Source organism: Manis javanica, chromosome 14 (genome assembly GCF_040802235.1).
Source record: "Manis javanica isolate MJ-LG chromosome 14, MJ_LKY, whole genome shotgun sequence".
In the NCBI taxonomy this organism is placed as follows: Eukaryota; Metazoa; Chordata; class Mammalia; order Pholidota; family Manidae; genus Manis; species Manis javanica.
In genome coordinates, this window is record NC_133169.1 from 1231106 (window position 1) to 1256591 (window position 25486).

Here is a 25486-nt window from a genome sequence, read left to right on the forward strand (position 1 = left end):
TATTCAAGGCATTGTGCTCAAATGGTAGAAATTGGTACCTATTTGTTCTACTTGTGATGGCATCCTCCATCTAACTAATACTTTACATTTCCTGCACATGTTTTAGTTTCGACAGGGCACTTCTAAACATCTACTTTGATTCTGGAAAAGGGTCTTTTAGAGCCAATTACTTTTTCATTAAGCTGACAGCAGGGAGCTCAAGGTGTTGGGTTTGCGCTCAAAGCTGCGATACATTAGGGAGGTCACTCTACTGCGCTTCATTCTCCTCGCTGGGGGGGTGACTCCTACGTCGCAGGATTGTTAAAGAACATACATGCCAGTACCTATCAGTAGTGAACTGAGAAATCAGTCCTCTTCCCCTTCCTGCCCATTTACAATTAATTCGTAGCTATCAATCCCAGAAATTGCACACGAAAGGAAACATTTTGAATGTTTAATGCAACATGAAAATGATCAGAGGCTTTTCAACGCTCTCCATATTTAAATTACATTTTGGAAAGCTCGGGATACAGTGATGAGAAAGTCACGATTCCTGCTATCGAGATAAGCAGAAACGGTAACAGACGCCCACCTGTGTTACAAGACAGCATGTCAGGCACCATTAACAAGTCAAAGGCTTGGGTCTCAAGGCGACCCGGTTTGGAAGTCGTGACTCGCCTCCTGCGGCGGTGGCACTTGAGTCGGCTACGCAGGGCGGCAGGCCCTTAACACTCGGGAAGGGACCTGAACCGAGGAAGGAGGCTTACATCAAGGTATGGAGGCCAGAAAGTGGGTCCCAGCAGCAGGAACGCAGGGGAGCGGGGAGGGGCCAGGCCGGGAGGCAGTAGGAGGCGGAGACGGGCCTAGTACTGCGCCTTCCCGCAGTGAGTCTCAGGCGGCGGCGGCCCCGCGGTCACTGCGCCCACGCCCGACCCGTGTCCGTATTTTAAAGGCGGCTGAGGAGCAAATGCGCTGCCCCCGAGGACACCGGGGGCGGGGCAGCGCGGCACCCAGTCCCGGCTGCGGCGGGGAAGCCCAGCTCCCCGCCCGCCCGCGGCCTGCGGCTCCAGAGCAAGCGGCGGGCTCACCGGCGCAGGTGAGCGGGCGCCAGACCCAGCATTTGGTCTCGCCACCCGGCCCGAGGCCCGCGCGCCGCAGCCAGCGCCACGGCCCCACGCGAGCGGCTCGGCGCCTGCGCATCTGCCCCGCTCCCGGCCCCGCCTCCTACGCGGCCGGCTGGGCGCGAGCGCCTTCCCCGCCCTCCTCGGCGGCCCGGAGCTTGCGCACTGGGGCCGGCCCCGCCCGGTGCCCTCCACGCACATCACCCCTCGCTCAGCGCCTACTCACCCCCCGCCCCCGAAACACCACGACGCGCGGGGCCGGGAGGCAGGGTCGTCTTTGGGCGGCAGACCAGCTCGAGTCTCACCCTCCAAAGCCAACCAAGCCAGCCAGGGGAAGGAGACCCTCGGTGAAGGTCATGCACGTGAAGGGCGTCGGCTCTCGGGCTGAAAACGTTCTCGGTAATCGGCATGGACAGCTACGCGCTCTGAAACTGTTTATTACCAAATTGCCATCTTCTGAATTAAGTGAAAGGGGTCAGCAACTCCTTCCAGAGGAAAATCGTACTCTCTAGAAAAATCGCAGGAGGAATCACAGCTAAGAAAAATCATTCTCTTGCCCCAAATTCTGCAATATTAAGAGAAACTACTTGTTATTTGTATATTTCAAAGCCCCCAAACGTATCTGTTTGGTATAATTCCATCTTCTCCCCACGCCACCACCATGTTTTCTTCCCCGTTACCAAGCTGCAGGATTTGACCTTCATTCCCTGCAGAATGCCAAAAATCCTGGAGGACCTACCGCGATGTTCAGGGAGTGCAAAGGGGGCCGTGAACTCTACATCAGTACTTACAGTTTGAGCACTTGGACAGAAACAGCTACCTGGAAATGTCTGCCTAAGTCCTGTGCCTGATTTAAGAGGCCATATGCCAGAGAATGGGCCCACAGTGGAAAATTACCCAAGTCAGGCCTAATGATCTATTCTCATCTCTGACTTTTGAAGTGTGATGTGTTTCTGAGTTTTGCACCTATCCATAGTACTTTTAAATCTCATTCCATTACATAACATAGGGCCTTAACTGTAACGTTTAACATAATTTCTTTTAAGTTGATATATTAATATCTAGATCTTTTGTAAAAGAAAAGAAAATGGGTAATTACAGAATATTTTTCTTGTAGATTTCCACTCATAATTTAACTTTTTATTTTCATTTTGGACATTTAAATATTCTAGAACCTACTTTCACCCCTGGAAAACTATGTAATGATAAATAGGCACCATTTATTGAGCACTGTGTATATGTCAGTCACTGCTAAGCATGTGGATTACTGCACTTAATCTGCATAATCCTAAAGGCAAGTTATTACCTCTATTTTATAGAAGGGGCAACGAGACTTAAAAATTAAAATCCTCTATGAGCTATTTAAGCACAGGAGATAGGATCTATATGTTAATCAACTTTAAAACTCGTTTTTAAAAATATTTTCTATTCTCCAGTTATGGTTTGCCCACTATCCCATTACCATTTTTTGGTAGCATCTTTATTGTTGGCACATAACTCACATATACCATACAATTACCCCTTTAGCAGTCACCCACCTATTTTCTCCCAACAGCGGTCCACTGCCCCACCCTAGGCAACCATTAATCTACTTCATCTATATAGATTTGTCTGTTAACATGTTATATAAACGGAATCATACAGTATGTGGCTTTTTGTGTCTATTTTCTTTCACTGAACGTGTTTTTGTTTTCAAGGCTCATTCATGTTGTGGTATTATCAGTGCTTCACTCTGTTTTATTGCTGAAAATATGCCATTGTATGGATATTCCACATTTGATTTATGCATTCATTACTGGATAAACATGTAGGCCGTTCCCACTTTCTGGCTATTACGTGCAAGGGTGCTATAATGTTCGCAATATTTGTTGTAACATATTTACAAAACATTTGGCCGTGTCAGTGGAAAAAATACTTAAGTAGGAGTTCTGAAATCTAGGGTCTACACTAGCCTTGGTAATACCCCATGCTCACTGAAGGAATTTAAATTAAATCCCTTTGCCCTTGAACAGTAATTTTGTATTTTTTGCCTTTATCAAGTGTTTGGCCTAAGATCTAAATCCTGCAGCATAAGAAACAGGTCATTACAGCTATAAATTCGACACTGCAGCTGGGAAGTGCTTTCAATATTGGGATTTTACCCTTCTACCTTTTCAGTTTTTTTTAAGTTCGTCTATAGTTTGGAGAACACTTTGAAATTCAATTTTACATGGCCCCTCTTTGGAGAAAAGGTGCTTCCATCTTACCACATGATAGAAATTCTGACGATAAAGAACAACCTTGAAAGCACTGCTTGCACCGAGGGCAGTTTCATCGCTCCCGTCTCAGGGGAGTGGCCGGCGCCCGAGCCGCCGCCAGCCCAAGCCGCCCTGCTCTCCCCGTGCGGGGGCCCGTGGGGACGGCGGGCGCGCACCGGACAGGCTCGCAGGCTGCCGGCCGACCGCTGTCTCGGGTAACGACGGTTCGGTTCTGACTGCGGGGCGGGGGACCGTCGGCCCAGCGTCGGTAACTCGGCAGCAACGCGGTCGCCTCCGTGAGAACGGAAACGGCTGTTCGACGTCACGCGAGACAAGTACCAGACGGAAACATACTCCACAAGTCGTTCTGCCCGACGCCACCTGTGGCGAGAGACAGCGACGCGCGGGAAAACTCACGGCCAGGAGACGACACCCCGCCGGCTCCTCCAACGCCCGAGGCCGGTGTGCGACGCGCGGCTCCCCGGCGGCGTCTCCCGATACGTCCTGGGGCGCAGGGTCTGTCGGGTGGCCGTCTGCGCTTGCGCCCGCGGCCGACAGGCCCGGATGGAGGATGCGACGCCGTTGCCATGGCAGCGGGACGCCGCCGCCGCCGGCTCAGGTGCTGCGGCTTCCTGCGCCGCGTCGAGAGGGGTTTAGAACGGCCGGGTGCCAACAGCGCTCCGGCCGCGTCTGTGACCCAGTTTCCGCGGCTCCCAGGCAGGGCGGGCATCGCAGCGAGGCGGCGAGGTCCGGAGGGGCGCGTGGGGACAGGGAGGGCGGCGGCAGCGCGGCAGCCTCCGTTCGGTCCCCGCCGGCCGCTGGAAGTCCTGAGCCCGCGGGAAACGGGCATCCAAATAAATGGTTGGTGTACCGGGGACCCCGCGTTCAGACTGAAACCGGCCTCTCCCGTCTGTGAAACAGTGTTTGTCGTCACACTCTGTGACAGATGGCGAATCTCTTGTTTTGATTTAGCCTTGGGGCCCCGTGTTGGCGCGTGGCGCAGGGAGGAGGTTGGGCGGGGGCCGGACGCTCACCGGCTTTGACTCTGCCAGTCCTCTTAGGTTTTCAGCAATGGTGTGTTTAAGGGGCTGTGAGGTCAGACTGTTGTCAGTGACTTTGAGCTGTTCTTGAAGGTTCTGGGCCCGAAGCTGGTACCAGCCCCGTACGTGCGTGCGGACACCCCGGGGAAGAAATGCCTTTCTGTCTCCTGCAGTTTCCTTTTAACACGGAGGTTCTGGTCTAAGCCACTTACCTAGGTTTTTACTGCTGACACACACACATGAGTGTAAACCTAACGAGGAGTAAGTGTCAGGTGGCTGAGTTTGTGTGAGATGCATTTGTGTTCCTGCTTGTTGACCGTGTCCCGTATGGACGTTACCCTGGGGATGAAGATTAAAAGAACTGAACGGGATTGAGTGTCCTGTGACGCATTTGAAAAAGGTTAAGGGACTTGGAACAAGAGTTTAGGAGCTCTGTTCTTTGTTTTCTTGGGAACGGCCGTGAGTTTTTTGAAGTATAAGAAAAGAATGGCACTTCAGATGTGATGACTTCATTTACTTCTCACTTAAACTGTGGCTTTTTTCCCCCTTTCTATTCTATGGCATAATAGTAGGACTAATGACACCTAATATGTTTAATCTGTAACCATTTCATTTGTATTTATTGTGCTGATTCCATGTTTTAGTTTTCAGTTTGAGTTTTCACATGGGTGAGATTTCTTGTAGATAATAAAACATTTATTAGAGTCTTTGGGCAACCATTTATTTGCAAGTTCACAACTATGTTTATTATAAAATCTTACATAGCAATTACATAATTTAAACATCTTACCATAATAAATTCCAGGATCCCTGGCCTGCAAAGAAACCTGATTATCCTAAGGCATTTGTGATTGTGAAAAACAGTAGTATTTATATAAGTATTTATATATTACAGTGTGTTTTAGTTTATTCTACATCATTCTTGGCACCCTTGCTTTTAACTGGGAGGTAAGTAGACATAACAGCTTAGGTAGTATAATCTGCCTTGCAGCGAGGCAGTGGTAAATAAACTCAAACTGAAATACTGATTTGGTTTCTCTGGGTCACCTCAAAATATTATTGTTCCCAACCTCTGCTTCTCAAATTATTGAAGCCTTACTTTGAGTCCTTTAAGAATGTCCATTTTGTATTCTTAGTTTAAAGAAATAAATATCTAGAATTATAATCCAACTAATACATTAGATATAGTTATAATTATCCAGTTAAAAAATTAAGTCAAATAATAAACATTCAGTATACTTGTCTTGAGAGAGAAAGGGAACCAATATCAAGACCCATGTAGAGGAAAGATGACAGTTAAGTGAAACAGATTTAAGAAATTTTTTAAGTCATGAATTTTATTATTCAGACAATGACCATTTTAGGTTAAGCTTTGTCATGGTACTGTGCATTTAATTTGAAATTCCCATGCTTTTCATGAGTTGGCAGTTACTTGATAATTTGTATCATACAGAAAAGTTTAAAAGAAACCTTAAGGGTCATCTAGCTCAACCGTCCTAAAGTTTCAGTCTCCTTTGTCACTGAGAAGAAACACTTCAAAGAAGCAGCTTGCTTCACTTCAGGACCAGCTGGAAATCGTAACTTCCATCTTACATGCCAGAATTTGTCCTTGAGCTTCATTCCTTGAGAGATACTAGTTTTACTACTAGTAATCATGCAAATCCAATCCTCCTCCGCGTAGCAGCCATTAAATACTGTGAAACAACTGTTGGGACTCTCCTGTGGTTTCTCTTCTTGAGGCTGATATTCCCAGGGTTTTCAAGTATTCCTCAGAATCTGGTTTTAAGACGTTTTCTTCTCATAGCCTTCCTTCTTCCCTTCTCCTCCTCTTTTATCCCCCTTTCTCCTGGTTTGATGGCTTCTGACTTTTGTTCCTTAAGCTGTTATGTAAGAAACTGGATATTACCTCTTTCTTACCAGTCTCAGCGAGGAAGCTTATTTGTATTTTGGGTGCCCTCATCAGTATTTTAACTCATTTTGCACTTACAAAAGATTCTTTTGTTTGAAAAATCATACACAAAAAATTAAGGAATTTATAAAAAAAAATTTTGAGTTGACAACAGTTTGACTTTTGTGGAAATCAGCATTTACCATAATTGAGAATCCTTTGTAATTTAGTTAAAAAGCCCTCAGTTCACAAATCATAATTATGCCATGTAAATTACTAGAAGCATTCAAGACTGAGGATGGGGCTTGATATACTGTTTGTCCCCCAACCCCCGCCCCACCCGCTATCTGAAAGTTCACTTTATACCACTTCACTTTTAGGAAAGACCTACATTATACCCGTTTTTGCTAAATGAAAGAAATCTGGAGAGTATTTTTGCTTCTCTGAGATGGTAACTACTTCTTTGTTCTATGCTGTTTGAGCCTAAGAAAGGCTTCGTGGGGCCTGCTACTCTCAGACAGTGGGGGCCTCTACTTGTTTTTATTCGGACAAAGGAAATGTGCGTGAGTGCGACTTAGAAGCCAGTCATCTCTCTGACCTGGACAAGGGGTTTTAGTGACTGGCAGGGGGTGTGGAAAATCCTTCTGTAAGCCTCAGATAGTCTTATCTACCTTTCCTAGTTTCCTTGTAAATGAGGGTTTCAGGAAGTGGGGGCAGGTAGGCTGGTCGCTCGGAGTGGTACACCTAGAAAATGTCTGCCATTGTAAGTCTCTCCTTTAGGATGTACAGATACAGGTTCATTCTGACACTCCATGTTTTTGTGTTTCCATGTGTTAATCAGCTTACCTTCAGCATTGATCTCCATACTCCCAGCTACCCCGCAAGTGAACATAACATTCCTTATCTCTTTTACTAATACAGCATTATTATTTAACAAATGGAAAATGGATGAAAATAAAGATATGGATTCAAAAGAAAGTGGAGAATACGAAGATGACTTTGAAAAGGACCAAGAATGGTTAATTAATGAAAAAGAAACAAGTGGTACCAGCATAACAGAGGTATATGTAAACTGCCAGCAGCATTCATAATCATTACATTAGCAAAGTGCTTGTAATTCTCCAAGTTTCACTTATACTATCTTGTCTAAACCTCAAAAAATTCCTTTGATGTATATAGGGGTAGTATCATCCCCATCTTAAGAGATGAGAACATTGAGGCATAAAGAGTTTACATGTTATATCCTAAGGCATGGGCCTAACAAAAGAACAGGCATTAAGTTAGTACCTAAGTTAAAATTATAAATTATAATTTATATAATATAAATAAATAGTATAATTTATTGCATTGATAAAAAGTTAGTTTCTGCTTTATATGACTTGGGGACAATCATGGGGTTGTATTTTTAATGTAAATGAAAAATTAAGCAAAACCTCAAAAAACATGGTCTTCCAGCTAATATTTGAAACCTTAAGGCTGAATTAGCTCCTCAGAGGAATGAATATAGAGAGAAATGTAAAGGGTCAAGGACTGAGCCAAATATACTGGAAAAGTGGATACATTAAACATGATCACATGCTGTGCATCACACACATGGAGGGACGTTCAGGAGGAGAACCGGCCCTGGCCACAGAAGGTTCCCGCTCTCTTGGCGTACACGTGGTTCGTGCACACCGTGTCTGTGTGTGTCTGTGTGCAGGTGTACGTAGCCACAGAATTAGTGCTGATAAACAAGCAATGAACCTGGACTAGGGTAAGAATAGGGAAGTTTAGAGGGACAGTGAACTGAGTGGACACTGCGGAAGCTGAGTTAAGAGGGTCAAGGAAAAGAATATGAGGAAATGAAGGAAACAGGTTTCACATCACAAACTTCTCTGAGCTCCATCGTGCTTTCTTATGCAAGAGAAGCCAAACGGAGTAGATACTTGAAAAAGGCAACAACCAAAAGTAAATATTCTTCTAAGATGGCTTTTAAATGAAAGTTCTGTGAATCTTTAACAGAAAAATAATCAGAATGAGTAGAGGCAGAGAAACTCAGACTGGAAAGGTTGAACCAAGGCCTCAGGCCTGGAAGGGTGTGGGACCCAAAGGCCAGGGTTTTGCCCTGGGTGTGCGCATGCATTGCCCTTGGTGTGCTCATAAACACAAATTAGAATTAGGGAAGCAATGATAATTCGTTGTTTAATTTCTTTGTTCATTCAGCAGATATTAACAACCACCTACTGTGTGTGAGAGGCTGCTTTGGCTGGGCGCTGGGGATGCGGCAGGGGTCCAGCCCAGTGCTGGCAGTGGTTGATTCTAATCACTTCTTCCTGTAAGGCTTTTAGGAAAAATGGACGACAGAAACAGGGAGAGGACTGGGGGAAGATTGCATTGTGAGAAGTAGCAGTTTTATTGCAGCAGCTTTTACAAAGGCAGGAAGGGAAAGCCCAAGGAGAATTCGGAGACAGATAACAAGAGCCAGCGCGTCCGCTGCAGCCTGAAAACCAGTCGCAATGCAGAGAACTGTTTAATCTGTCACCTGGTGGTCAGTTTCATGGGTCAGGCTTCCTTGCTTCTCAGACATCTGGCAAAGTTGTGCAGCTTAGGAAGAAGAGGCTCTCAGAGAAGGTGGCCTGTGAGAAGTAAAAAGGAAGAGGGTGTAAGAGGTTGAAGAGAGCAGCAAGTAGCGACTCCCACAGAATTGTTTTAGGAGGGAGAGAATTGTCTGAGAAAGAGAAAAAAAATAGTATCACAAGAGTGAAGTGGTTTGGTGGGTGAGGTGTGAGTGTGTGGAGGGGAGAGACGGTAGGTAAGGAACCGTTAGAAGCAACAGGTGGGGGGCAGGGTTTGTGATGTGGTAATTCTGGCTTATGCATTATGTAGAATTAATTTTTTTTAAATGTAAGACCAAGTTATATGATGGTGTTTAGCATAGATTATTGGAGCCTCTGTGGGTAACTGAAGAAGGAAAATCTGATCTAGAGGTAAAAGTGACCTGTAATTTGGGTATAGATCCTGCAGAAAGCAGCAATAATAATCTGAAAAGATTCTAAGAACCTCAAAATGATTAGGACTTGACTAAAGGCAGTGACCATGCAATGGTTCTAGAAAGACACTTTTTTGAAGAACACAAATATTATAAGGAGAAAGCATTTAAAAAATACTCTTCTGAAAATGTAAAGGGAGAAAAATTTCATATAGGGATGAATATTAAATGATACTGTATTATTTGTAGTCGCCTCTTCATTAGCATAAAAACTTCAACAACATCAAGTTCGCATGTAGGCCGGCTCTTCCTGGAGCGCTGCTGGCACATGTGTCGCTCTTGGTGTGCCCATGAACACAGATTAGAGTATTATGAGCAAGAAGCTCAGAAATTTTCCCATTCATAAAATAAATTAAATGAAAATCTGTTTTGGATTGTCTGCATATAAATGGACAGTCTCAATTTTTACTGAAAAAGAGACCCTCATATCTTTTTTTTTAGATGGCTTATGGGAATGAAGAGAATATTAACGAAGAATTAAAAGAGAATGAAACAGAAATAGGACACATGAAACAGCTTTCTGATCCTGACAAATCTTTGAAGGATGCGGTTTCACCAAGAAGAAATGACTTCATTTCTGTACCGAGTATTCAGTCTTTGGATCCCATATCAGATTCAGATAGTGAAAACTCCTTTCAGGAATCTAAACTGAAAAGCCAGAGAGACCTGGACGAGGAAGAGGATGAAGAAGTAAGGAGATACATAATGGAGAAAATTATACAAGCCAACAAGCTTCTGCAGAATCAAGAACCTGCGAATGATAAAAGGGAGCGAAAACTGAAGTTCAAAGACAAACTAGTTGATCTGGAAGTCCCTCCACTGGAAAACACTGATACTTACAAAAATCATTTTGAAAATGAGAGTAGTATGTCTGGAAAACTGTCACAGTTGTGTATTTCCAGTGAATTTGGACAAGAAAATGTGTTCCTGTCACTTACTGATGAAAGTTGTGAAGAAAGCAAGGATAGGAAAATACTAGTAGAGAGAGATGGGAAGTTTGAACTTATGAATTTACAAGACATCGAGAGTCAAGGGTTTTTGCCCCCCATTAATGATGCTAATAGTAGAGAAAGCAAATCTCAGCAGCTGTCACCCAGATCTTCCAACTTGTCTGTTGGTGTCCAGAAAGCAGAACCTGTGGCGCAGAGTCAAGGGGCTGCCCGCTCACCCGCCGGAGAGCCCCTGGCTCGCGCTCCTCCGCCGTCCCGGGACCCCAAGGCCCGCTCGGGCCCTGCCGCAGGCTGGGGTGCGTGTCCGGGGAACGGGAGGGCTAAACACAGGACACCGTCTGCAAGTGTACCTTCAGCGACCTCGACATTCTGTCTTTCCCCTCGACAGAAGGAGCTGCAAAAACGGCTGGAACAAAAGAGAGAAAACCTGAAGAGAGAGGTGAGAGCCTAAGAGGGCACTGTGCTGGGGGGTGGAGGTCACCTGGGGGGGTGACCCCGTGTTTTACAAAGGCAGTGCGAGCTGAGATGCTGCTTCCAAGTGTGCATGTAGTTGCTTGTTTTGTTTTCCTGTTGTTGGATCAAATAGTTAAGTGTTAAGAATGTGAGTTTATGGAACAAACACCATGATTACCGTGGTCTTTTCTTGTAAGGATCACAAAGCATAGTAATGACCTGTGTTAAAGCTGGAGCGGATCCCAGAGATGACTTCATCCAGTCCTTCAGAGGTGCAGCTCGGAGGCCTGGAGGGGCTGCCGGAAGTAGTCTCGGCGAGAGACAGGTGGAAATCAGATGCCAGCCCGAAGAAACAGGGCACCAATTTGTTGGGGTTTAGGAGGCGACAGGCAGACTTAGATTGTAATTCTCTAGCGCGTGTGTGTGTGTGTGTGTGTGTGTGCACATTTCACATATGCCTACAATTCCTAGATTTCAGGGATTTTAGTTTTAGAGCGTAATAAACTAAAAAAGTATCTCCAAAATGTTATATGGAACCCCAAATTATTATTCTTGCTTTTAAACAAAACATTTATCTTATAACTGAAAATTCCAGGTATTAGAATGGTGAATTTTCTCTAAATTACTGAAAAAATCAGTGCCCCAGTTTTCTGTTTTACTGGATACCTAATGGTGTTATCCTGAACCATACAAAATGTCTAACTGAAAATATCAAACTGCAGCAGAATCGCAGGTTAACAGATTTTACAGTTAGAAGAAACCTTGAAGATCACTTTACAGATAAGAAAACTATAGTCTAATAAAAAAATAAATAACTTTACCAAAGTCACTCAGCTTGTTTATAGCAAAATTGGAATCACAATCCCAGTTGTCTTGGCATCTACTGAGAAGTGGTGTATTTTCCATTTATGCAAAAAATTATCAGGGAAATTTCTGGCATTTAAATCAGGAATTCACATTAGGCAAAGGTGAAAAATGGAGTCAGTAGCAGCGTGGAAGCAGAACCTTTGGGAATCTGGAAGGGGGCCCACTTAGTAAAGTCTCGTGTACTTGGCCACTGACATCTGAACTCTTCACAGGCAGGCCCAGTTTACTGGGTTCAGGTATATAACTACTCAATGGTATCTGTGAACTTAGAAGTTTATGACAAAGCAGTATTTGTTTAGCATGAAGTACTGAGCTATGTAATGTCTGCCGGCGCGTGTATACATGCCTGTGTATGGGCATGTTTCTGTAAAAGTTATAGTAGGTTTAATATAATTCAGTCTTTTTACCAGTAACCCAGTGGTAATCTGTAACCGGTGTAACGGTTCTGTTTTCATTTTGGTCCTCTTTTCTGGGCGCCACACTCTGTGTTCTGGGGTACACTTTTCTCGCGTCAGGTCCCCGTAACTAAATTTCTCTTTGCCTATGTGCTTGCCCAGGGCAGGACCTTCAGGAGCTAAGGCTTGTTATCTGTAGTTGGTGTCCGGGGAGGCTTCCTTTTCTCGGGCCCCCAGACTGTGGCCAGGTGGGGCAGCAGTGCTCCCAGCGCGCCGTCCGCCCTCTCGGGCGACTGCATTCCCCGTGTGGCGGCGGGTGTCTATATGGCGGGGCCGAGGGCTCCCCCGGAAGGATGGGTCTACCATGCTGTTAGTGTGCAGGGAAGGCAAAGTCTGCTTTGCCAAAAAGAACTTTAAATAGAAAATTGATCTCTAATGAATCCATTTTATATAACATAAACTCAAGGACTTAGAAAATAGTATATAAGTGTTTTAAAGATATTTCATGTTGTTAGTTGTATAGAATTTTCCTTTGTACACTTTGTTCAATCAAAAAGGAACTAGAAGTTTTGCTACATTATCTACATGTAAGTAAAGAACTCTGAATTCCATTATTTGTAGAAAAGTGAAGCATGGATTGTATAATTCAGTTCATTTCAGTGATGACGTTTTCCCCTGGAAGAGACCTCAGAGCTCGTTAACCCCACTCCTTTCCCTGGACGACGCTGCCGAGCCAGGTGCTTTGCCCACACCGGCAGCGTGCGATGGCACTACCACTGGCACGCAGATCCCCATGGCCACCCTGCTTTGCTCCAGTAACAGCCTCATGTGCTACCTAACTGGTTTAAGTACCTCTCTTTTAGGTTAAATAAGCCTTTTATAATTTTAGCTGAACAATTCTCATAAAAACTTTAATTTTGCTCTTAAAACAAAGTCTAAATATCTTTCTAATAGCAAAAATGTTACTTTATGATTATACAGTAGTTAAAAAATATTTTAAAACATTACAATAAAAAAGTTTCAAACACATATGAAGGCACATTTAACTTCTATGTCCCCATCACCCAAATTCAAAGTCATTGAGATTTTGGCATATTTATATCTCCTTTCTTGGATGAAACACTGTTAAAGCAAATCTTGGCACACGATTGCTCACTTGTACTTCTCAGTATACATTTCTAAATGATTATGGCATTTTCTTTTGTAAACACAATGTCATTTATTACAATTAGCACATTTAACAATAATGTAAGAATGTCTAAAACATTTATAGTACTTCGGTAGACACCATACACTGCTTCTAGAGTGTGGTATGTGTTGTGTTTTTTTGCATAGCTGCAATTTCAGAGGTTTAATACCAAAAGTAAACTAGGTAGTGCAGGACAGATCCAAGGAATTCCTGAACAGCATGTATGTATTGTACATGTATGTAAATGTAGACTTTATCTCTACAGTTCACTTGAAAAATCTTCATTTTTTTACCCCAAGCAAATTGGAATCCCCCCCCCTTTTTTAAGGTGGCCAAATTTTCAGATGAAAAGTTTTAGGGGCAGGGAGTCCTAATTTCAGATCTCAAAACCTCTCTCTCTACTCTGATAACACATACACAGTTTTATTAATCTTTCATTAATGTCTTTTGCCATTCTCTCCACCAGGAAGAACAACGGAAAATGGAAGAAGAGAAGGAAAAGAAAGAAGAGAATGACACAGCATTTAGAGCGTGGCTGCAGAAGAAGAGAGGGCAGGTCCTAGAGAGGAGGAGGGTCCATCGGGCGAAGCAAAGTGAAGACATGAGCACACGAGTAAGGGACGCCTCCCTGAGGAATAAGTTCATAAAGCGATGCAGGTTGAATTTGTTTACAGAAGGGGATCTGAGTAGCAGACCAAGAACCTAGGGAAGAAATAGAAAAAGTGGTCCAAGAACTAGCCTTACAACAGGTGCAGCGTGCATTTGACTTCACAATTAAATTCTAAGAAGCCTTATAAAAATATCTATTCAAATTTTTATAGCATGGAAAATGGAGAAACACCAATTCATGTTATCAAGATAGTATAGCTTTGATATTGAACCAGGAAAATCTTAGCACACGGACGTACACAAAACCCCTACAGACCAGTCTAAGAGTAGACATGTAGAAATCTTATGTGGAAGCTAACAAATGAAAGACACCAAATTACTTAGTTTTTTAAAATTTGAAACCTGCAGAACCCAGGAGACAGCAAATAATCATTCATAGCCCTACTATTTTTTTAAGAAGTGTATAAAGTAAAAATTGAAACTCCAGCTGTCAACCCTTCCAGGCTCACCTTCTGGTGACAACCACTTCTAACAGTGTGCAAATCCTTCCAGGTCTCAGTTACATGTTTACATGACAGAAATTCCTTAGGCAATTTCCTTTTCCCGTTTAATTTATCACAGACATATTTCTAGGTCATTACATTTAGATCTCTCTTTTCAAATAGCTGCAGGTAATTTATTAAACCATTCTTCATCTGTGGATAGTGAGGTTGGTTCCAGTATTGCTCTATTAGCAGTTCATCTATAGGAGAATGTCAGTATTCTGGAGGAGAGTTTCTTAAGAGTGGAATTTATGACTTAAGTAAACTTTTTGGTTAAATATACAAAATTAACCTCCCAATGAATTGTATCAATTCATAGTCCCTTCAGTTGCACATAAGTGTTTACCAAACTGTAACATTGTAAGTGGTTTATCTTCTTAATTTTTCTTGAAATTCATAATATACAGGAGTATATATGAGTGTGTATATTCTGTACGTTTCCTGTTTGTGGTCTTTTCTGTATGTTAGAGATTTTAATCTTTGCCTGTCATAAATGTTTTCCTTGACAAAATGATATATTTTTATATTGTTTTACTATGCCATTTGTAGAAGTTCTTAGCTTTTAAAATCTTCGGATGGGCAGTACCTTTTCAGGTAAGACATGAAACTATAAATAAATATTGTGAAATTTGAATGCAACTGTATAGTAAAATAATAATATACTATAACCAAGTAGGGTTTATTTTAGGAAGGAAATTATGGATCAATAATAATAAATCTATTAATATAATTAATCACATCAATAGGTAAATTAAAAATATACAGCTATCTTTAAAGATATAGAAAAGGTATTTATTGATCCTATAATTTATTTTTAAAAATTCCTAATAAAATATGAATTATAGTATGAATACTATGTTAGGAAATACTATAGGCATGCCCATTAAAGTCAGAAACAGGTAACAGCTCCCCTTCATTAACTTCATTCTGGGAGCTCTATCAAATATATTAAAGAGAAAAGGAAATGAGGTTATAGGTATTAGCAAAGTGGCCTTTTACACTATACATACACAAAAAAATTATATTCTTCCTATATTCCAGGAAAAACCTCATAGAAAGATTTAAAAAGGAATTTAGGAATATGTAAAATACTTTGAACTAAACAGGAACGTGTAAGACCTCTGTGGAGCGCACAACTTGGCAAAGGACTGAAAGATGACTTTGGTAAATGAAAACAGATACGATACTCCTGATAGATAGGCTAGATACAACGATTTGGGTTCCTCCAAATTTATCTTAATATTTAATGTAATTTCCATTAAAAGCTGATCATGGTTTTTTAAATTGTCATAATTGTTAGTGTTACTATTAGTATTTATTTCATTGAAACAAAACTTTTGAATTTTCCAATTGAAAAAAATAGGCAAGAGATATGACTAGTTCACATGTGGACAAATACAGATGGTTATAGTATATGAGAAAAAAGGCAAATTTGGTAGAATCAACGAAATGCCAATTTAAAACTTTTCATGTATTTAATAAATGCTTTTTAACTGCTACTATATGACAGATGCTGTTCCATGCATGGGAATATACTCCTGAGCAAAATAGGCTCTTTGTTTTATAGAGCTCATCTACTAGCATTGAAAAAATAAATTAGGAACTATGAGTAGTGATGAATGCTATGCAAGAAAACTAGCTGTGAGAGATCATACTAAGGCAAATAAGCATACACTGAGTTCAGGAAAGATTTTTCTGAATCACTGAAAGTATGAGTAGAAATTTGGCCAAGAGAGGAATTGTTGCAGGCTAAGAGCACACGTGAGAATGCCCCGAGATAGGAAATCATTTGGTTAGTGCGAGGGGATCTGGAAAGTGAGCAGGAATCAGATCACATGGTATACTGGAGTCGTCTATAATGATTTTGTAAATAAACCTGTTATGAGGAGCCTTTGAAATTCTCCAAACAGAGAAGCAATACATTAGACATGCATTTCCAGATCACTCCGCCATGCTGTGAATGGACCGGAGGGGCGAGAGCAGATGTAGTTGTCAGGGTGACATAATAGTGATCGGCTGGGATTCTAACAGTGTAAGTGAGAGAGATGGGGGGAAGGGGAGGGAGGGAAGGATACAGAGTGAGGGAAGGGAGAAATAGGAGATACGTTTTGGAGTATTAACTGAAGGAATTTTGTAATTAATTAGATGTGTGTGAGGGAAAATGAGCTGTAAAGAGAATTCACCAGGTTTCTCTTCTGAGCGACTTGGTGGATGATGGAGCAGTAGAAGAAAATATACTGATTTGGGGGAAATTATTTCAGGTTTTTACTTGCTGAGTGTGAGGTCCCTATAAAACTTCCAGGCGAAGATGTAGAGGACTGACCGGGGAATTTGTCTGGAGTTCAGCAGGCAGGTCGAGACTGGAAGGAGGAGTGAGGTTAATGATTTCAAGAATGGAGTAGCATGCGGGGATGTGGACCTGGCTGTAGGGGTGGGTGGCACCCGCAGGGGAGGAAGTCACAGGAAATGAGGCAAGAGGTCCATGAGGCTGGACGTTCACTGACTCACCCGTGTAGCTGTGTTACTTGGGATTAAGTGAAGGGGAACACAGACGGGAGTGACGGGCGATGGCTGAATCAATAAAGCTGAATGTTGTGAATATCTGAGAAATGTGGCTGTACTTAGAAAAAAGAGAGGTATACAATTCTCAAGAAGTATGAAGAAGTATGTGAAAGAGTGTATTAACTTCTTTGCCTGACCTCTGAATATTTGAAGTACGGCAGACAGTGCAGTTCTGTTTGAGAAAGGAGAGCTGTGTCTTGGGGGAGAGTCAGGGTTTGGTAGCCAGGAGTCTAAGGCCAGGGCGCTTTCAGTGGCTTGGGTGAACGGGGGTTATATTGCTCAGCGGGAATGAGAACAAACTAGAAAGCTTCTTGAGAGAGGGAGGGAATCGCGGGTGGGTAGGGGCGTTGCTGACATGTTTGAGAACACAGAAGACAAGACGAGCTCACCTCTCAGCGAGTGACCAGAACCCTGAGCGCAGCGGTGACCGCGCTGCTGGGAGCTTCCCAGGCACGAGGGGCCTTCAGGCCTCAGGACGTGCAGCCTGATGCAGTATTTTTATTGGATATTTGTATATCCAATGTAATAAATAATAAACATATAATAAATAGAAGTGTTGAGTTTTCTATAAACAATGAGTCATACTGAACAAAATACAAGAAAATTTTTATATTAGAACATATCATGGCTATATATTTCCCTTTGGAATTCATATTTTTTCCTATATTTCAAGCCTATCTCAAATTTAAGTTTAATGAAAGATTCTATCATGAGTGAATAGTATTCTGAAGAACTGCTGTGAATGTCATCTGCAGTGAAGCTGGGTGATAGTGTAGCCGGGCAGCTGGCGGACTGGCCTCTGAGTGCCTGGCACTGACTCTGTTCGACAGGGTTCACCAGGGAAGCCATCCGGTCCTGGGCTCGCATTTGGTGGGAGGTGTTTGATACCGACTTACTATGTCCTTACTAGTCATCTGTTCGCATTTTCTTTTCCCTCCTGACCCAGCGCTGGTAAGTAAGAAGAACTTAACATTTCTTCTGGGTTGTCCAGTCTGTTGGTGTGTGACCATTCACAGCGGTCTCTTTTGATCTTTGTGTTTCTGTGATACCAGTTGTAATATCTTGTTTCACTTGTAATTTTACTAATCTGAGTCCTCTTTTCTGTTATTTTTGGTAAGTCTAGCTAAAGGTTCGTCCATTTTATTGTTTCAAAAAATCAGCAATGTTTGATCTTTTCTGTTGTCTTTTTAGTCTCTATTTTTTCTATTTCCACTCTGACCTTTGTTATTTCCTTTCTTCTACTAACTTTTGGCTAGTTTGTTCTTTTTCTAGTTCCTTGAAGTGTAAAGTACCTTTTTTTTCTTGCGATCTTACTTTTTTATTAATGTAGGCATTTATTGCTATGCACTTCCCTCTTGGAACTGCTTTTGATTGCTGTGTCCCTACATAAGTTTTGGTATGTTGTGTTTCCATTTTCATTTGTCTCAAGATATTTATTAATTTCCTATTTTATTTGTTCCCTAACCCATTGATTGTTTACGTGCATGTTGTTTAATCTCCACATATTTGTGAATTTTCCAGTTTTCCTCTTGCAGTCGATTTCTCGTTTCATACCACTGTGGTTGGAAAAGATGCTTGATATTTCAGTCTTCTTAAATTTGTTAAGACTTGTTTTGTGGCCCAGTGTGTGATGCACGCTGGATAACATCTCGTGTGCTGAGGAGAATGTATGTGCTGCTGTGGTTGGATGGAGTGTTCTCTAGATGTCTGTTAGGTCCATCTGATCTAATGTGAAGTTAAAATCCAACGGTCCCTTATTGGCTTTCTGTCTGAAGTCCCCCACTATTACTTTATTTTGTACATTTCTCCTTTTAGATCTGTTAATACTTGCTTTGTATATTCAGGTGTTCCAATATTGGTGTGTAAGTATTTACAGTTGTTATATTGTAACTTTTCGTGAGTTGGCCCCTTTATCATTACATAGTGATCTTGTCTTCTCTTGTTACACAGATAAATTTGTGTTTGGGGCTTTACTTACTTACTTTGCATCTGATGTAAGTGTAGCCACCTCTGCTTTGCTGTGGTTTCCGTCTGCATGGAGTGGCTTTTCCAACCGCTTACTTTCAGTCTGAGTGTGTCCTCCAGGCAGAAGTTAGTCTCTTTAGGCAGCAGGTAGTTGGTCTCGTTTATGTCCATTCAGTTGCTCTGTGCCTTTTTGTCAGGAAAATGCCACCAGGTAGAGAGTCAGGGCGAACCTGGGGCTTATTTCATGTATTTTTCTTTCTCTCAGCAAATCACAGCTGCCAAATACCTTTTGTCTGGTCTTATCGTTGGTCAGAGTGGGAGGCGGAGGCTGAGACCAGCCATTTCATCACGGTGGGTGCCGAAGACCATTTTAATCAGAGAGCTTAATCCATGAGTAATTATATTTGATTTATATGTGATCTTTAAAATTTTTCTGTTTTTCTATTTCCTTATTATTTCCTTTCCCTTTGCTTCTCCCTGCTGCAGGCAGTAATTTGCTGTTAACCTGTGCAGATTTCATCAATAGCCCTTTTAATTCTGCTTCAATTTACCTGACATTTTAACATATATTCTTAAACCTTTATTGAACTAAATGTAACAGAAATGAGATTCTGATCCTCTTTGGGGGAAGAGAGGGGGCTTGTGATTATGTGCCCTTCTCTCCCTCTTTTTTATTAATCTGAGGTTACCATTCTCATCATTTTAAATTAAAACTTAAAAAAATAATATAACCCTGTAAGCATCATTTAAAAAATATTCAGTATTTTTTTAGAACAGAATATAAATGTATAGTTCAAAAGTCAAAAGGTTCAAAGAATTCTTTCCCCCACCTAATTTCCCAGCCTATAAATCCTCCTTTTCCAGTAACAACCAGTTACCACTTTTTTATGCTTCTTCCCGAGTATTTTCTATGTATATGTAAACGTGTGTATATAGACTCATACACATACACTGATCTGTTCCCTGACTTTTCACTGAACATACCTTAGATGTCATTCCACATTAGTGTGCAGATGGAGCTTTCTAATTGCTTTTCTGTTGTATGCACAGATCATAATTTATTTGATCAGTCCCGTTGATTAACAATGAGCAACTTTTCTAATCTTTTGGTATTACAAATAATGTTGCAGTAATATGTTCATTTACAAATGTAACAATTTAAATGGAGGTACATTTTATGAGGTAGAGTTGCTCCGTATTCTTTTTAAAACCCTGACAGCGACTGTCAGTTGCTTCCACGGGCGGCCGCTTGGTCCTCGCAGGAGCAGTGCGGCAGGGCGGCTGGACCCCACACCCTGTGAGAAGTGCTTTCAAATGTGTTCGCCTGTACTGATACGTATGAGATGCTGTTTGATTATAGAATTCTCAGTGAGATTGAGCATCTTGAGTTGTTCAAATTTTCTTTTCACAGGAAATGCTTTGCCAGCTTTTTTGTTAGGAATATTGGTCCTTTCTTTTTGACATGTGGGAAGTCTTCATGCATTATAAAAACTAGCTCTTTAAGAAATCACTGCATGACTCTTTTCCTTGTTTTTATTTCCTTTTTTGTAATGTAGAAATGTCTGATTTTACAGGGTTGGGTTTAGAAAACCATAGGAAAGATTCCTGAAAAAATTTAAAAGACAGTTATCGCATAAACCCCACATTTGGTCTGTGGGCAAATTCTGCCGGTGGTATCTTCCGTCTGCAGAGAACCCCCCGCCCCTGCCCAGGCCGTCGCCTGCTGCCTGCAGGGTTGCAGGAGCTGATTACCAGCCTGTGTATTTTCCGCGTGGCATCCGGAGTGATCCTCCTGAGATGGAGAGCGGACGCCTCACTCATGCCTAGAAACCTCCAACAGTTCTCCCCTCTCAACAGACGGCCCAGAGTCCCTGCCACAGCATATCTGGTCCCTGTCACTTCTCCGCCTTGTCTCCAGCCGCCTTCCCAGGGCTTCACTGCTGCTTCTTTGCTTTTTGTTGAATGTGCTGAACACGGCCCCTCCCTGTATCCGTTGCTCTTCCTGCTCGGGGCCTCTCCCGATTCCCCACAACTTGTTCCCTCACTTCCCACCTAAATCCCGCCCTTCCTCCTCACCTTCTATTATTACTCCCTCCCGACCAGCCAGGCAGCCATCTATTTTCATCTTGTCTGGACTGGCACTGCCCAGTACAACTTCCTGTGGTGACGGAAAGGCTCTCTACCTGCTTGTTCTGTCCAGGGAATAACCACTAGCCACGATATTAAGCACTTGAAGTACAGCTGGCATGACTGAGGCACTGAGGTTTAAACTGTATTAAACAGCCACGTGTGACTGGTAGCTACCGTATTGACAGAAGGTATGAGGGACAGAGCCTTGCTTATTCCCTTGATGCAACCTGGCACTTGCCGCCTGTGCATACCCTGTGTGGTGGACACTGTGAATATCTGCTGAGTAACTGAATGAACACAGATACTCACCTATCCTATACACCCCAAATCCTTGACTCTCTCGGACTGTAATTCGATTGAATGCTTTTTAGTTCCCTCCAGCCATTCCCAGACTGAAGTGTTCAGCAACGATCCTTTAGGTCTATGAGTCCTTGTCATAAAGTTCAGCATTATAATCAAAGATCCTGAGTCACATAAAGTATATAAACTGGACTGAACATGCTTGGCCATGTGGGTTACAGATAAAGGAAAATGCAAGATGTGAGACGTATTAGGGGAGAACCTTAAGTGAGCGCATGCTTCCCTCCTGCGTTCTAGCCGGGCGTCCACGTGATGAGCCACGGTTTTCCCAAGGCTGAAGAGCCCCACATCGAATCTGTCCCTTTGTGCTTTTATTCTCCCAGATAACCACTCTTTCAGCTTTTGAGAACTCCCTGAAGATAGTATCCATCATGAAGCTGGAGGAACCATACATATGCTACTGCCCCTAATTTTTACTTTTGACAAAATCCTCATAAGTAAAAACTAGGCTATTCTCCTTAAAAAAAATTCCTATGATTGAAGATCCTGTGGCCACCCTGCATAATAGTAATTACAGTTTGGAGATGGGCTTGGCAGTTAAATGCTCTTAAAACTTAAGAACAAAGGTAGAATTTAAAAGAAAGGAGAAATGAGCAAGTGTCGTGTTGTTGGTTCTCAAACTGTATTCTGTGGAGCCCCAGGAGTCGCTGCAAAGGCCTCAACTCCACGCACGGTCTCTCCCAGCCTTGCATCACCCTGTTTTAGATATTTTTGTCACTGTGCAAAATTACTTTGACAAAGGGCTCAACTTTGAAAAGTCTGCTAATCACTGCGGTCAGGCCTTTGCTCGTTGACGACCTGAACGAGACTTGGGCAGCCACATCACGGTGAGCCCGGTGTGGGTGTTCTCACGGGGTGGTCAGTGTCGCTGGTTCACAGGTGATCTGTCTGGTTTGCAGGCTAGGAGTGCAGGTAATGAGGCTGGCATTATGATGAGAATTAAGGTTGAAACGGAATTAAAAAATGAAAACTCAGCATGTAGGACATGTATTTTTGTAGGGTCCTATAGGCAGGGCCTTAAAAAGTAGTTTTGGTTTATTTAAATTAAGAAAGCTTGTTTTTGTAATCAGCAGGAAAACAGAGATCCACAACACGCGTTTCTACTGTGGCTTAAAAAAAAGCATGAGGAGCAACTGAAAGAAAGAAAGACGGAGGAACTACGGAAGCAAGAGGCGTGCCTGTTCTCTCTGAAGGGGACAGAAGGCCGCGACGGCGCCTTTAAACAGTAAGCCGGAGCCAGAGTCCACAGTGCCTGGAACAAAACTCCCCCAACATTTGTTTCTTAGATTCCATCCCTATTCAATTTTAAATCCACACTTTAAAAAATATGTGAGAAACTTAAAGCTTTAAGGCAATACTTTGCATTATATGTATATCATTCAAGATATTTTCAGTACTAAAATTGTTTCTTATGGCACCAGTGCAATAATTTTGATAGCCTACCATACACTCAGTCATTCCTTAGAGAACTGGGCCAAAGATTGGCTACAGATTCTCCGACAGAGTCCTCAGAAAACCTGAATAAAGAGTTGTACTTACTAAGAAATGTTTTTCTTTAAAGAAATGCAGTCAGGGGGAAGAGGAACATCTCTATAGACTAAATGAAAAGGAAATTTGGGCCTATTTTGGTAATTTAAGGCAAACTCAATCTCTTGTCAGTCACCTTGGTAAGACTGTGCACTATCTGGTTAATTCTGAGGAAACAGACCTGGCTTCATAATTTGTCAGCAAGCCTTGGGAAGGGCAGTAAATATTGAGTCCAGTTGTTCAACGTTCATTTCTTTATTTTCTTTTTTGCTATTTTTTTTGTTTCTTTGCCTCTTTTTTTAAAAAAGAAATACACAATCTTTTATTATTATAGAGCAGTAACTGTGAAATTTAGAAATGGCGGTGGAAACATTTTTATCACCCATAAATTATTTGTTAGCACCTTAGTACATATTTCCTAGATATTTCTCTGTACCTATATTTATAACTTAAAAATACAAATTGAGCTCATCCTGTAATATTGTTCTAATCTGCTTATGGTCATTAGTGATATCATCTGATATGCAGCCCAAAAATTTTTCCTCAGTTGACCCCTTAGAGACTACAGTTAATTTGCTCAAATTAGTATCTAATTCAGGAGCACAACATTGGGTCATGATGTTTCTTAAGTCTCTTTTATTTTAATAGTTATTCAGTTGTTTAGTTTTATTTCTGAAAAATTAAACATACACACACACTTTTATACCAGATATGTGTGTGTACATTTATTTTTGATGTTATATACATAAGCAAAATTTATATAGACTTAAACTTGTTAGAATGCAGATTCTTCCTTCACCTTTTTGATGATTTTTATGCTTAGGCTTATTTTTCTGATTTAAGGAAAAACTCTTTTACGCACCAAAAAACAAGACTCTATAATTTCCTTACCAAGAAAAGCAAAGAACACTTCGGCATGCTTGTATTCTTAGCCTGGTTAGTAACGTTTTAGAATATAGCTAGTTGCAAAAAATAAGTTATTTGGAATCTGTCAATTAGTTACTTCTTAGAAAACTTTATTTTAAAAAAAGGATAGGACTTACATCACAGGTAAAATAGTGTTTATTACTGTAAAATAAATTATTTTAGTTAGTAGTTTCATATTGAGACAAACTTAGTTTCAAACATTTGCTTCCAACTGTGCCTGTGTCTGTGCGTGACTGTAGGGGAGAGAGTCCTGGCGCTTCTCAGTTCTTGCTTCAATAATCTGTGCTGTGAGTGCAGCATTTCATGGTGAAGAGATTCAGCCTCCTTTAATAGTGTGTAGTGATAACTTAACAGCATGAAGAGTGTGTGCAGGTTCACAGTGACCAGATCTGATTATCTCTCTTTCTACAGATGGCTAAGGAAGAAACGGACAGAGAAACTAGCAGAGCAACAAGCGGTCAGAGAAAGAACTAGACAGCTCCGACTGGAGGCGAAGCGCTGCAAACAGTTTCAGAACCACCTGTATATGTCGGAAGCTAAGCCTTTTCGTTTTACTGATCATTACAACTGAAGGTGTCTATTAAATACTTCATTTGGATGCTGCCATCCTCAAAATTTTGGATGTCATTCTTATGGTCCATGTACTTTGGTGTAACTCTGACTTATGGAAATGGTATTTTTCTTTTGGTGATGTTGAGAGTGGATTTATCTTTTCTTGAATACTAGAACAAATAAACTTCTTCTCTCGCAGTGTTGTATTATGCCATTCTTAGTCCACGCAACACACTGGAAAAGCAAATGCATTCCACATTCCTTTTCTTCTAGGTAATTTTAACAATACTAGCCAGAAAGAACACAGGAAACAGATTTCCACTCTGAGTCACTATTATCACTAAAACTCAGAGAACGTTTCACAGGGCAGGAGGAATGACTCGGACACGCCCCGCTCAGGGCCTCATTCAGAGTCCTTTGCGTCAACTTTGAATCTGAGCAGCTCTGGTGAGTAGTATGGTCAGCTTTCCCCCAGGCATTCTTTAAAAAAATAAGTAACAATTACACATACTATTCTAAGTATGTTACAAAATGAGCCAGCTCTTACTGCACGCTTATGATGTGTCCAGTATTGTTGTGAATGCTTTACATAAATCCTTAGTATAATCCTTGCAAAACCCAACTGGTCTTGTTTTGCAGGTGAGGAAACTGAAGTGTATGTAGGTGTGAGCAGTTCCGTGTGATCGCAAAGGCCTTCCTCCGAGTCACACTGTGAAGCTTACGGCCTCGGTGGACACTTGAGATATGTAAGACTACACAGGAATCTGATGTGTGGAGGCACAACCAGTGCGCTTGGTGAGGGAAGAGTCCTTAAGGAGTGGGGGACAGAGGTGAACACACGATGTGATGGGGAATGAGATCACCACCTGAGTCCTGTTTAAGCTTCTGAAGACAAGCTTCTCATCAACTGGGTATTTGTACCTGAAGTACTTGACCCTAAATTAGAGAACACAGAACTATTCAGTCATGTGTCAACTTCTTATAGCATTTTGAGCATAAAACAGGCCATTTAATATTTCGTTGTAACTAGTTTTGTGTTGTTTAGTTTTCTGAATAAGAACCAATTGGGTATTTAAATATTTGACATTTTTACAAAAAAGGCTGTTGGGATTTTGATAGGGATTGCAGCGAATCTGCTGGCTGCTTTTATTGCCATCCTAAAAAT

General features: G+C 41.9%; 2 protein-coding genes and 1 long non-coding RNA gene across 7 annotated transcripts in view; 1 reads left to right on the forward strand and 2 right to left on the reverse strand.

Moving 5' to 3' along the window:
- Nucleotides 1-419: 419 nt before the first annotated feature.
- Nucleotides 420-3711, reverse strand: LOC118973462 (uncharacterized). 2 transcript variants are annotated; one of them, XR_005062814.2, is made up of 2 exons: nt 3347-3711; nt 420-1608 (listed from the first exon to the last, which is right to left on the reverse strand). It is a non-coding gene; the product is annotated as an uncharacterized lncRNA (long non-coding RNA). The 2 variants fall into 2 exon arrangements; XR_005062813.2 differs by having other exon boundaries at nt 420-1665.
- A 23-nt stretch (nt 3712-3734) lies between these two features.
- CCDC181 (coiled-coil domain containing 181) lies at nt 3735-24340 on the forward strand. 3 transcript variants are annotated; one of them, XM_017668528.3, is made up of 6 exons: nt 3735-4198; nt 7187-7326; nt 9735-10682; nt 13614-13760; nt 22386-22540; nt 24181-24340. In XM_017668528.3, the coding sequence occupies exons 1-6, from the start codon at nt 3925-3927 to the stop codon at nt 24338-24340; spliced, it is 1824 nt and encodes a 607-aa protein (XP_017524017.3). In that variant the 5' UTR covers nt 3735-3924. The 3 variants fall into 3 exon arrangements, with proteins under 3 accessions (XP_017524017.3, XP_017524018.3, XP_073077642.1); XM_017668529.3 differs by having other exon boundaries at nt 22389-22540; XM_073221541.1 differs by having other exon boundaries at nt 3735-3956.
- The window catches only part of BLZF1 (basic leucine zipper nuclear factor 1), a 36801-nt gene continuing 19948 nt past the window's right edge, over nt 8634-25486 (reverse strand). For both annotated transcript variants that reach the window (XM_037023868.2, XM_017668535.3), the window contains one exon: nt 8634-8880. In XM_037023868.2, coding sequence (XP_036879763.2) covers nt 8850-8880 — 31 coding nt within the window. In that variant the 3' untranslated portion in view covers nt 8634-8849. The remainder of the gene's footprint in view (nt 8881-25486) is intronic.

Coding starts and splice junctions, on each gene's coding strand:
- CCDC181 (XM_017668528.3), top strand. CDS start 3,925: ATGGCAGCGGGACGCCGCCGCCGCCGGCTCAGGTGCTGCGGCTTCCTG. Junction 4,199..7,186: donor AACGGGCATCCAAATAAATG/GTTGGTGTACCG, acceptor TTACTAATACAG/CATTATTATTTAACAAATGG. Junction 10,683..13,613: donor GAGAAAACCTGAAGAGAGAG/GTGAGAGCCTAA, acceptor TCTCTCCACCAG/GAAGAACAACGGAAAATGGA.